At 45.1% G+C, this 12,724-nt stretch overlaps 1 protein-coding gene across 8 annotated transcripts in view; it reads right to left on the bottom strand.

Annotated features, from left to right (window-relative positions):
- tjp1b (tight junction protein 1b) overlaps positions 1-12,724 on the bottom strand; it is a 281,606-nt gene that overhangs the window by 8,618 nt on the left and 260,264 nt on the right. For 7 of the 8 annotated variants that reach the window (XM_036960733.1, XM_036960722.1, XM_036960745.1 and 4 more), the window contains 8 exons: positions 12,200-12,410; positions 11,095-11,195; positions 10,538-10,720; positions 10,199-10,381; positions 9,540-9,803; positions 6,899-7,801; positions 5,090-5,181; positions 1,171-1,359 (listed from right to left, as the gene is read on the bottom strand). In XM_036960733.1, the coding sequence (XP_036816628.1) occupies positions 1,171-1,359; positions 5,090-5,181; positions 6,899-7,801; positions 9,540-9,803; positions 10,199-10,381; positions 10,538-10,720; positions 11,095-11,195; positions 12,200-12,410 (2,126 nt within the window). The remainder of the gene's footprint in view (positions 1-1,170; positions 1,360-5,089; positions 5,182-6,898; positions 7,802-9,539; positions 9,804-10,198; positions 10,382-10,537; positions 10,721-11,094; positions 11,196-12,199; positions 12,411-12,724) is intronic. The other variant, XM_036960752.1, reaches the window with a different exon arrangement.

A 12,724-nucleotide genomic window follows, 5' to 3' on the forward strand; every position in this document is an offset into this window, starting at 1 on the left:
AAGGGTAAGCCAGCTGGGTCTGCTGTAAAGGAAATGGTTCTAGGAGTTCTGGGTAGTGTAGTTTACCTGTTTGTAGTTGGTGATGGGTAATATAGTATACCTGTTGTAAGGGTAAGCCAGCTGGGTCTGCTGTAAAGGAAATGGTTCTAGGAGTTCTGGGTAGTGTAGTTTACCTGTTTGTAGTTGGTTATGGGTAATATAGTATACCTGTTGTAAGGGTAAGCCAGCTGGGTCTGCTGTAAAGGAAATGGTTCTAGGAGTTCTGGGTAGTGTAGTTTACCTGTTTGTAGTTGGTGATGGGTAATATAGTATACCTGTTGTAAGGGTAAGCCAGCTGGGTCTGCTGTAAAGGAAATGGTTCTAGGAGTTCTGGGTAGTGTAGTTTACCTGTTTGTAGTTGGTTATGGGTAATATAGTATACCTGTTGTAAGGGTAAGCCAGCTGGGTCTGCTGTAAAGGAAATGGTTCTAGGAGTTCTGGGTAGTGTAGTTTACCTGTTTGTAGTTGGTGATGGGTAATATAGTATACCTGTTGTAAGGGTAAGCCAGCTGGGTCTGCTGTAAAGGAAATGGTTCTAGGAGTTCTGGGTAGTGTAGTTTACCTGTTTGTAGTTGGTTATGGGTAATATAGTATACCTGTTGTAAGGGTAAGCCAGCTGGGTCTGCTGTAAAGGAAATGGTTCTAGGAGTTCTGGGTAGTGTAGTTTACCTGTTTGTAGTTGGTGATGGGTAATATAGTATACCTGTTGTAAGGGTAAGCCAGCTGGGTCTGCTGTAAAGGAAATGGTTCTAGGAGTTCTGGGTAGTGTAGTTTACCTGTTTGTAGTTGGTTATGGGTAATATAGTATACCTGTTGTAAGGGTAAGCCAGCTGGGTCTGCTGTAAAGGAAATGGTTCTAGGAGTTCTGGGTAGTGTAGTTTACCTGTTTGTAGTTGGTGATGGGTAATATAGTATACCTGTTGTAAGGGTAAGCCAGCTGGGTCTGCTGTAAAGGAAATGGTTCTAGGAGTTCTGGGTAGTGTAGTTTACCTGTTTGTAGTTGGTTATGGGTAATATAGTATACCTGTTGTAAGGGTAAGCCAGCTGGGTCTGCTGTAAAGGAAATGGTTCTAGGAGTTCTGGGTAGTGTAGTTTACCTGTTTGTAGTTGGTGATGGGTAATATAGTATACCTGTTGTAAGGGTAAGCCAGCTGGGTCTGTGGTGGGAAGCGGTTGACGCCAGGGCTGGGGTTCATGGCCTTGCTGTCGAAGCTGCGTCGGTCAAAGTAGGACAGCTGTTTCCTGTAGTACTCCTCATCCTCGTCAGCATCGCAGTGGTCCAGGGGTTTAGCCCCAGGGGGATTCTGGGACTCGGGGGCTCTGAGGGGGAGATGAGACACATCAGGGTTGGGCTCAATTCCATTTCAATTCAGAAAATAAAACAAACATTCCAAAATGTTCCAAATGGAAGAGAATTGTAATTAGAACGTCAGTGTACTTCCTGATTTCACTGGAATTGAAATGGAATTGACCCCAAAACCTTTATACACTTATGATTCCATTCCACAAAGTAGAGTGAGAGACGGAACAGGCAGTTAGAGAGCCACACAGGAGAAAGTAGAGTGAGAGACAGAACGGGCAGTTAGAGAGCCACACAGGAGAAAGTAGAGTGAGAGACGGAACAGGCAGTTAGAGAGCCACACAGGAGAAAGTAGAGTGAGAGACAGAACGGGCAGTTAGAGAGCCACACAGGAGAAAGTAGAGTGAGAGACAGAACGGGCAGTTAGAGAGCCACACAGGAGAAAGTAGAGTGAGAGACAGAACGGGCAGTTAGAGAGCCACACAGGAGAAAGTAGAGTGAGAGACGGAACGAACGGGCAGTTAGAGAGCCACACAGGAGAAAGTAGAGTGAGAGACGGAACGGGCAGTTAGAGAGCCACACAGGAGAAAGTAGAGTGAGAGACGGAACGAACGGGCAGTTAGAGAGCCACACAGAAGAAAGTAGAGTGAGAGACGGAACGGGCAGTTAGAGAGCCACACATGAGAAAGTAGAGTGAGAGACGGAACGAACGGGCAGTTAGAGAGCCACACAGGAGAAAGTAGAGTGAGAGACAGAACGGGCAGTTAGAGAGCCACACAGGAGAAAGTAGAGTGAGAGACGGAACGGGCAGTTAGAGAGCCACACAGGAGAAAGTAGAGTGAGAGACGGAACGGGCAGTTAGAGAGCCACACAGGAGAAAGTAACAGAGTAACAGAGGGACAGACGGTCAGACATTCAGAACTAGTAACACCGACCAGAGGGAGGGGGAGAGAGAGAGAAGGAGAGAGAGAGAGAGAGAGAAGGAGAGAGAGCGAGAGAGAGAGAAAGAGAGAGAGAGAGAGAGAGGGGGGTCTGGGGTCCGCTTACCAACCAAGAACTCACAAAATGGGACAAACACCAAATTTAAACTCTGCATGCAGAAATCTCAAAAAAAAATCCTCTGTGTACAACGTAAAACACCAAATAATGCATGCAGAGCAGAATTAGGTCGATACCCGCTAATAATCAAAATCCAGAAAAGAGACGTTAAATTCTACAAACACCTAAAAGGAAGCGATTCCCAAACCTTCCCTAAAGCCATCACCTACAGAGAGATGAACCTGGAGAAGAGTCCCCTAAGCAAGCTGGTCCTGGGGCTCTGTTCACAAACACAAACACACCCCACACCCCACAGAGCCCCAGGACAACAGCACAATTAGACCCAACCAAATCATGAGAAAACAAAAAGATAATTACTTGACTAATTAGAAAGAATTGACAAAAAACAGAGCAAACTAGAATGCTATTTGGCCCTAAACAGAGAGTACACAGTGGCAGAATACCTGACCACTGTGACTGACCCAAACTTAAGGAAAGCTTTTGACTATTCAGTGAGCATAGCCTTGCTATTGAGAAAGGCCGCCGTAGGCAGACATGGCTCTCAAGAGAAGACAGGCTATGTGCTCACTGCCCACAAAATGAGGTGGAAACTGAGCTGCACTTCCTAACCTCCTGCCAAATGTATGACCATATTAGAGAGACATATTTCCCTCAGATTACACAGATCCACAAAGAATTCAAAAACAAATCCAATGTTGATAAACTCCCATATCTACTGGGTGAAATACCACAGTGTGACATCACAGCAGCAAGATGTGTGACCTGTTGCCACGAGAAAAGGGGACCCAGTGAAGAACAAACACCATTGTAAATACAACCCATATTTATGCTTATTTATTTTCCCTTTTGTACTTCCTACTTGCACATCGTTACAACACTCTATATAGACATAATGACAATTGAAATGTCTTTATTCTTTTGGAACTTCTGTGAGTGATATTTACTGTTTATTTTTTGTTTTTCACTTTTGTTTATTATCTATTTCACTTACTTTGGCAATGTAAACATATGTTTCCCATGCCAATAAAGCCCCTTGAATTGAAATTGAGAGACACTAGATAGTGTTCACATTACATCACTGTGTTCAGTGGGTTGAATCTGTGTTTCACATACTGGTCGTTGCACTGTGTAACATGTCCACTAGGTGGAGCTCTGGGGTCGACTCTGATAAATTAACCAGGTAGATTTCCTTCCTCTCGGAAAGGACAAATCTCAGCATCATCCTTTACCCACATCTTTTTATTTATTTATATAAATATCACACACACACACACACACACAGGGGTCCAAAATTGACGACCTTGATAAAGATGAGCAGTAATGACTGTATAAAGTATGCTATTTTTTTGTTTTTATGCTATTTTATACCAATACATTTATACATTTATATCTATTTTATACCAATACATTTATATCTATTTTATACCAATACATTTATATCTATTTTATACCAATACATTTATACATTTATATCTATTTTATACCAATACATTTAGTATAACTAGTTATATATATTTTCTCTCAAAAAGGTAAGGGTCAAAATGATTGAAATCCCTAAAGATTCTTCGTAATAAAGTAGTTGAAAGTTTAGTATTTGGTCCCGTATTCTTAGCACACAGTGATTACATCAAGCTTACGACTGACTATACAGTTAGTTTTGGTTGTGTTTCAGATTATCTTGTGCCCAATAGAAATGAAATGGTGAATAAATGTATCAATTTGGCGTCACTTTTATTGTAAATAAGAAAATAATATGTTAATGTGGATGCTACCATTTTACGGATCATCCTGAATGAGAATGTGATGATTATACCCACAGTACATGCTAACCTCTCACCATAAACAACAACAGGAGAGGTTGGTATGTCTTGGTGTTATGCTCTTTGACCCTGTAACTTTTCACTCGTCAAATTATTATTTTCTTATTATAAACTTGTTAAAATATCTTTCGCTGAGCAATTGTATTAATGATTTATTTTATACAGTCATGATTGTGTTAATAATTTCAGACCCTTCTGGAAATGACATTGATTTGATCCGGCGTGACAGTGAGGGCACACGCTGAGTGGACACAACATTATGATCACCTGCCTGTCCAGGTGAAAGCTATGATCCCTTATTGATGTCACTTGTTAAATCCACTTCAAAATCAGTGGAGATGAAGGGGAGGAGACGGGTTAAGGGATTTAAAAATATATATATTTAAGTGCCTTTGAATGAGTAGTAGATGCCAGGTGCACCAGTGTCAATAACTGCTGGGTTTTTCACGTTCATCAGTTTCGCGTGTGTATCAAGACTGGTCCACCAGCCAAAGGACATCCAGCCAACTTGACACAACTGTGGGAAGCATTGGAGTCAACATGGGCCAGCATCCCTGTAGAAAACTTTCGACACCTTGTAGAGTCCATGCCGTGATGAATTGAGGGCAAAAGGGAGCGCAACTCAATATAAGGAAGGTGTTCTTAATGTTTTGTACATCCAATGTAACATTTCTAGTACAGTATGTGGTCCTTTCAGGAGTTGAACCCATGACCTTGGCGTTAGTAGCACCAGGGTAGAGTGCTGTGATTTGTGTGTGTGGTGTGTCAACAGGTGTGTGTGTGTGTGTGTGGTGTGTCTACGGTGTGTGTGTGTGTGGTGTGTCTACAGTGTGTGTGTGGTGTGTCTACGGTGTGTGTGTGGTGTGTGTACCTGTAAGTAGCCTTCCCCTGCTCCAGGTTGCTGAGGGAGTTGGCTTTGGGGACAGGCCCAGGTGCAGTCACAGGTCTGGGCAGGTCAGCAGGCTGGAACACCAGACAGACCAGAGGTTAAACCTGACTATAGGTTGCCACTATCTGGCCAAGTTGCAAAGTGAGAAGCACCGAAATTTTACAATTTCTCTTCTTAAAATATGATTTGAAACCAAACCTTGACCTTAACCACTCTGCTAACATTATGCAAATTAAATGTTTTTAATACATTTTTACAATATAGCCCATTTTGACTTTGCAGCTTGAATATATAGTGGGAATCAACTACACTACCTCACATGTTATCCTGGTATCCAATGACATTCATCAGTGGTTCATTACCCCAATCACATGTTATCCTGGTATCCAATGACATTCATCAGTGGTTCATTACCCCAATCACATGTTATCCTGGTATCCAATGACATTCATCAGTGGTTCATTACCCCAATCACATGTTATCCTGGTATCCAATGACATTCATCAGTGGTTCATTACCCCAATCACATGTTATCCTGGTATCCAATCACATTCATCAGTGGTTCATTACCCCAACCACATGTTGCTCTGCCAGAATAATCTGTGCTTCTACACCTGCATTGCTTGCTGTTTGGGGGTTTTAGGCTGGGTTTCTGTACAGCACTTTGAGATATCAGCTGATGTACGAAGAGCTTTATAAATAGATTTGATTTGATTTGAATCCCCTATATGCCACTGATTATTAGGTATAGTGTATGTTCTTTCCAAGTAGCCCCTGTAGATAGGCTAAGTGTCCTAGTACCCAAGGTGGAGAACCCCAGACTAGGGCTGTGGTCGTCATGACATTTCATCAGCCGGTGATTGTCAAGCAAATAACTGCTAGTCTCACAGTAATTGATCGCTAATTAACGTAAACCCATTTAGCATCTCCTGGTTTCCACACACAGACTACAAGCCACTGATGCAGACCTTTGGAACGTCCTACATTTTTAAAAAGTCTAATAAAGCCCAATATAGACTACATAAGGTATGCGACTATGATTTGAAAAATTCGCTAACAAAAGACATGAGTTTCTTGCCTTGCTGCAAGAAAACAACAGGCTGGGCATTATTCACAAGTGATAGGCTAATATTGTCACCCATCAGACTATTCTTGATTTAATCTTTACATTTACTAAATAATATGTGTGAAATTTGTTTGGAGTTAGAATGGACCTTTATCCCGAAACAGGGACAGCGGAGAAATGCACTTAAATCTATATGCACTTTAAAATCAAATATGAGGACGCGCTTTTCCGTTTTCTTGCCAGCCAGGTAGGCTATAATCCTGTTGTAAAGATAAGCAACGTGTTTAATATTAGGAAAGTTGAGAAAAAAATATAGTAAGCCTAGCCTATAGAAAGCTGATGGGATCCTCCTCTTTTTAGTAGAGGCCATCACTCGGTTTTCTCAAGCAATTGCATAGCCTATAGAAATGTTGCGCAACATGAGCTCATGGGCTCTCATGAAGTGTTTTATTAGATTTCCCATTCACATTGATATCAGAGTGTTTAGAGGGACAATAGAGTGCTGAGTACCAGGCAGTTAGCAAGTTTAGCAGGCTACTAATGACCATCAACAGCATCAGAGCTCGGAGAAGCCTAATTACCGTGACTAAACGGTCATATGGAATTTGACTACCATCATGACTAGTGACCACTGGTGTGGTGGTAATAAGGTTATTGTAACAGCCTTATCCCAGACATACATTATAAGCATGCTGTCTAGGTGTTTGGCTGTGTCGTACACCTACCCTCGTCATGGTAGAGTCGTCAGCCTCCTTGGCTCGGTCAACAGACAACGACCTTTTATTCTCAAACATCTTGACCCTGTTGAGCACCGATTGGGGCTTCATGGCCGGGTCGTCCCTTTCCTCCTCCCCCGGGGGCTTGGACCCCGCGTTTACTCCCATCTCTCCTGGGGAGGCCAGGGGTTCAGGTTTGGGAGGGGGCAAGGGCGGGTCAGAGGTCATTAGAGGTTCACGGTTGTAGCCACCGCCCCGGCTGGGAGGTCCTGGGTTATAGGAGGGTCTCAGGCCAGGAGCAGAGTCCCCGAAATACTGCTTGGGGGGGTCTGGGGAGCGGGGCGAGCTTACGGGGTAGCAGTGAGGGGACTCGGACTCGTAAGGGGAGCGAGCGTCGTAAGGGCCAGCCGAGGGCGGGGGAGGCGGTTCATCGTACCGCATAGGCCCCGGAGTTTTACCATGACGAGGCCTGCCGTCGTAGCCCTGCATCCCCGCCGGTGCCTCATCGTAGCAGGGCTGGGGGGGGCTGTAGTCCCTGACTGGGCCGTCCTCGTAGGGGGTGGTCCCCCTGGGAGTGTAGCCCTGCTGGTGGCCTGGGCCAGGCTGGTACGCCGGGGGCTGGGGGGAAGAGGTCTGCTGGTCGTAGGGGGGCCACTGGCCGTCGGCAAAGTGTTGAGGCACACGGTTGTTGTAGTGCAGGTGAGAAGTGTGAGGGTCAAAGTTCCCCTGGGGAGGCTGCTTTGGTTCGGCGTAGCCCCCCCCGTCGCTACAGTAGCCGTAAGGCGGGTGGTCGTACTGGCGGTGTGGCTGTTGGTCCTGGTAGGGCTGGTGGGTGTAGCTCAGAGACGACTTCATGCCGCCGTGGTTCACTCTCACTGGTTCCTCCAGACTGTACAGATCCTTCTTGTACATCTGCAGGGGAGTCGGATGGAATATAGAGACGTTAATACTAGTAGGAACTAGCTAGTTACAGGTATTTGGTCAGAGCTCGGGTGAATAAGATTTCCAATGTATCAATCACATGGCAAATTAAGTTGAAAACTTGTAAATCTCATTTGGAAAACTATGTTTTTAAAACAATTTAAATTAACAAAATGACAGAAACGACAGAAAATCCCCCAAAAATCAGAGAATGAATCAATTCAAGGGGAGGTTTCTGAGAGGTTCAGGTCAAATCTTCAAGGACTGAACACAGATCAATTAAAGGGGAGGTTTCTGAGAGATTAAGAAACAACACATCATCATTCATACAATTTAAATATTAATTAATTTAGTAACTCCAAAATATATCAATACATTGAACAAAGGTCAAAGGTCAAAGTGCACAAGCAATTATTCCTAATCCGTTCTGAATGCATATTTGACTAGAAGTCTTTCAGTCACTCCTGAAAAGTTCCGTATTCTCATGACGTCATCACCAATCAGTTGACGTAGTCAGGTTTTTTTTGGGGGTAGGGGTGTCAAAAATAATGTTTTTTTTGATGGTGTCAAAAATAATGTTTTTTTTGTGGGTTTTTTTTGTGTACATTTTCTGAAAGGCTTCATTTCAAAAACGGGTTGATGTGTAGCCTGTAGACAGCACCTCGAGTAAACGACAGACAGTCAGTCACTTCCTATGGTAGAAGCTTGTAACATAAACTTCTTTACGTGAGTCAACGCTACAACGGAAGATATAGTTATGTAATGCCCCCCCCCCCATAGAGCGAATCAACCGCTTTGACAGAGACTATTAAATACCAAGAAAACTGTCTGCAGGTTAGCATAGTTTGTCATGCAACATTACATTCAGTTGAGCATCTTGTGCAACTACAATCTACTACAACAGCTACCAACTACATTCTACTATATAATAGCACTACAGCATACGGTACATATACCAACGACATTTGCCACTGCAAGAACATTGGACTAGACTTCAACTAGAGTCAGTCAGAGAAGTTAAGAAGCTGAAAGGAACCATTAGAGGCCATGCAGAGGAAGAGGAGGAGACGACAGTAACCGTTAATGTTGGCGCTGGTTCTTCTTATCCCGGTCACACGATCAGACCGGTCCAAAATGGCACCCTATTCCCTATACAGTGCACAACTTTGGCTGGCTCTGATTAAAATATACTTAATAGGGAATGGGGTGGGGTTTCAGATGTGCCCACAGACTAGAATAGACCCCCCCCCCTTCCCCCCGGGTGGACTGCAGACCCACTGTGATTGGTGCATGTGTACTGACCACACACTGACCAATCACACACAAGGTGCATGTTTGAGACGGACTACAGTACGTTGCAGTCGGACTGCACAGAATCACATCACAAATCACCTTGCTTTTACATCCCATAATAACTAGTCATAAACGTGATGAAGATGAGCGATTCTGTGCAGCCAACGTCTTCCTCCAAACACCAACCCCCCTCAAACACGCTGTAAAATATAATTCTGTGGTCACAGTGTGGGCGGGGCATGCAGACAAGAGAGCCAGTCAGAGGATAAAGAAGCGTGTGTGAAGAAGACAGGACAGCAGGCTGGGGGGGAGATGGGCGGGGCAGAGAACCGGGCGGGGCAGTTAAGGGCTTGACTGGCCCAGGCCCGGTCCAGGTGTTCTAGGGAGACAGCAGGTAGGTGCTGGGGTGGTGGGTAGGTGGTAGGTAGGTGAATACCTTGGGTTCAGGACCAGGGCCGAGCTGCGTGTCAGACAGGGGTTGGGGTTCGAGTGATGGTGGTGTTGGGGGCGGGGCTAGCTCAGTAGGGGCGGGGCTGCTAAGGAGTGAGTCTGCAGCCGGAGCCTCCTCCTCGGGTTCAGAGGTCATACCCTCTACCTGCAGTGCAGGTTGCTGTGACTCAGCCTCAACAACAGGGGGCGCCACAGCCACCGCAGCAGGCAGCAGAGAGGAAGGAATAGCCAGAAGAGCAGCATCGTCTTGCTGTGAAGTATCGTTAAGAGACATTTTTATTGCAACAGGCCGCCAAGAGGAAGAGCACAGAAACACTCCACAAACTACAGCAGTTTCTATCTCCATAGTAACCTTCTCTCTCCATGTTTCCTCCTCCTTGAATCATTTTTACACCATCCAGAAACCCCGTTTACAATGTATTTGCAACAGTGTGGTTAACTACAAACAGATAGTATACACAAATACATTGGTATATTGTAAAGCTATGTGAAGGGTCTCTCTTACTGAAGGAACAAACACATGTCCTGTTTCACTCTGAAGTGAGTTGTAGTAACGTGGTTTCAGCCCGTTTCGCCCCTAGAGAGACACCTACAGCTAAACCTCCATTCATCTCTCCCTCCAATTCCTCCCACCCTCTCTCCTACCTGATGAGGAGCGGCGGCCATTTTGAACCCGGACGGGTCGATGCGGTTGGCCGGGTCGGGCGGAGTCACGGCAACGTGCTGGTATCCAGGGTAACCGCCAGTCGAGGGGTCCTGGATGACGGGCGGGTCCTCTCTGACCGGCTCTGAGGAGCGGGTGATAGCTGGCTCCGTGGGAAGACCAACCTAATGGGATTTAGAAACGAGTTACTACATGCTGAGACTCAAAAACGTGTATGAGGTATAAGGTGTTATGTTTTTTTCCCTCCAAGTATTGTCTTAAGGCATAATTTCTGCAAAATGTATGAAAAATATAAAAAAATAATGAAGAATCCGTCCCACCTCGTCGTTGAGAGTCTCGTCTAATTCCTGGTCGGTGTAGGCCCCGCCCTCTGTGTCCGTGTCCTCGTAATCAGAGGTGTGGCGGCTGTCCGTGCTGTACATGGAGTATTCACTGCCTGGGGCTGACAGGTATGACAGACGGTCATCATGGATGTCCAGGTCATCGTCCGGCGCGCCGTCCGCCTGGGGAGAGAAGGAGGAGGAGCAGGGGGAGGAGCAGGAGGAGGAGGAGGAGCAGGAGAAGGAGCAGGAGGAGGAGCAGGAGGAGGAAGAGGAGCAGGAGGGGGAGGAGCAGGAGGAGGAGCAGGACGAGGAAGAGGATCAGGAGAACGAGGAGGGGCAGCAGGAGTAGGAGCAGAAGGAGAGATGGTAGTAGTAGATGTGAAGAAATATACAGTTTTCTTAGGGTTGCTTCAGCAGGTGAGTCGGAAATGTTTTGATGTTATAAAAAAGCTCCTGCACACTGTGTTCGCAAAGTATCATATTCATACGATAGATTATTTTTTTTAGAAAATGTTACCTTAAAACTATAATGGACATCTGAGTGTTTCTCTCACCTTGCCCTCTGACACCCAGACCAACTGGTTCTGTTGCTGCTGGATAGTCTCCTTCAGAGCTCCGTACCAGCCATCGTTCATGTTGTTCATGTTGATGGTGGCTAAGACAGGAGGCCAAAAGGGTTACCGTTTTAATTTATTAAAAGGGATAGTGTCCAGATTTGGGCAATTAAGCCAAATTAAGCACATTTTTATGTCTCTTCGGCCAATCTAAAAAGAAGTTAAGAGGTACTTTTGCGAGTCAATGCAAACTAGCGTAAGCGCAATGACTGGAAGTCTACCTGAACAGCTAGCATGATGCTACTAGTTAGCATGATGCTACTAGTTAGCATGATGCTACTGGTTAGCATGATGCTACTAGTTAGCATGATAATAGCATGTTGCCATAATGCAGCCAAAATATCCCACTATCCCTTTTAACATGCTACTAGTAAGCATGATGCTACTAGTTAACATGATGCTACTAGTTAGCATTATGCTACTAGTTAGCATGATAATAGCATGTTGCCATAATGCAGCCAAAATATCCCACTATCCCTTTTAACATCCCTTTTAACATGCTACTAGTAAGCATGATGCTACTAGTTAGCATGATGCTACTAGTTAGCATGATGCTACTAGTTAGCATGATAATAGCATGTTAACAATTCAACTCAAGGGTCAAAGAATGGATCCCTGAGGGACTCTACAAGATATCAATTCACTTTTCTTAACATGCGGCTTCAAATCAAACCAAATCAAATCAAATCAAATGCTTCAATTAAACCAAGCAAACAAATGGTTGAAGACTTAGGTTTATGATAGAGAGCAGTTTGTGTATGTAAACAGCCGGGTATCTAATAGGGCCAAGATATTTTGTGGAGTTCCTCAGGGATACATTCTCGAACCCGTGTTGTTTTGGAAACACTTATTTTGAACTATACCTCATAATACTGTCATAATATTGTCAGAAACGTGACATAACAAATGCCCCTCCCTTTACTCACTGGTGAAAAGGGGATGGTTGTTCTTCCTTAATTTCAGGGCTCTCTCTACTCTCCTCCTAACCTCTCTCCCCCACCTCCTCTCTGCCCATCTCTCTTCCATCTTCCCCCTCTCTACTCACTGGTGAAGAGATGGTGGTTGTTCTTCCTTAATTTCAGGGCCCTCTCGTAGAGTTTCCGGGCGGACTTCCTGGACTCGGAACATAGCCTGGTTCTCATGTTCTTGACCCCCTGTTTGTTGTCTGGGTTCAAGAACACTACGATGGGGTACCACTGGGCGTAGTTCAGACGGTCTACTGCGTTGGGGGTGATGTCCAGCACTGCATGTTTGTCCTATATACCAGAAAAACATAACTTACAAAATCTATTCCTCCTACTGGGTCAGAGGGCCTCAACACAGTCAGTGATTCCTCCTACTGGATCAGAGGGCCTCAACACAGTCAGTGATTCCTCCTACTGGGTCAGAGGGCCTCAACACAGTCAGTGATTCCTCCTACTGGGTCAGAGGGCCTCAACACAGTCAGTGATTCCTCCTACTGGATCAGAGGGCCTCAACACAGTCAGTGATTCCTCCTACTGGGTCAGAGGGCCTCAACACAGTCAGTGATTCCTCCTACTGGGTCAGAGGGCCTCAACACAGTCAGTGA

Source organism: Oncorhynchus mykiss, chromosome 2, assembly GCF_013265735.2.
Source record: "Oncorhynchus mykiss isolate Arlee chromosome 2, USDA_OmykA_1.1, whole genome shotgun sequence".
Classification (NCBI taxonomy): domain Eukaryota; kingdom Metazoa; phylum Chordata; class Actinopteri; order Salmoniformes; family Salmonidae; genus Oncorhynchus; species Oncorhynchus mykiss.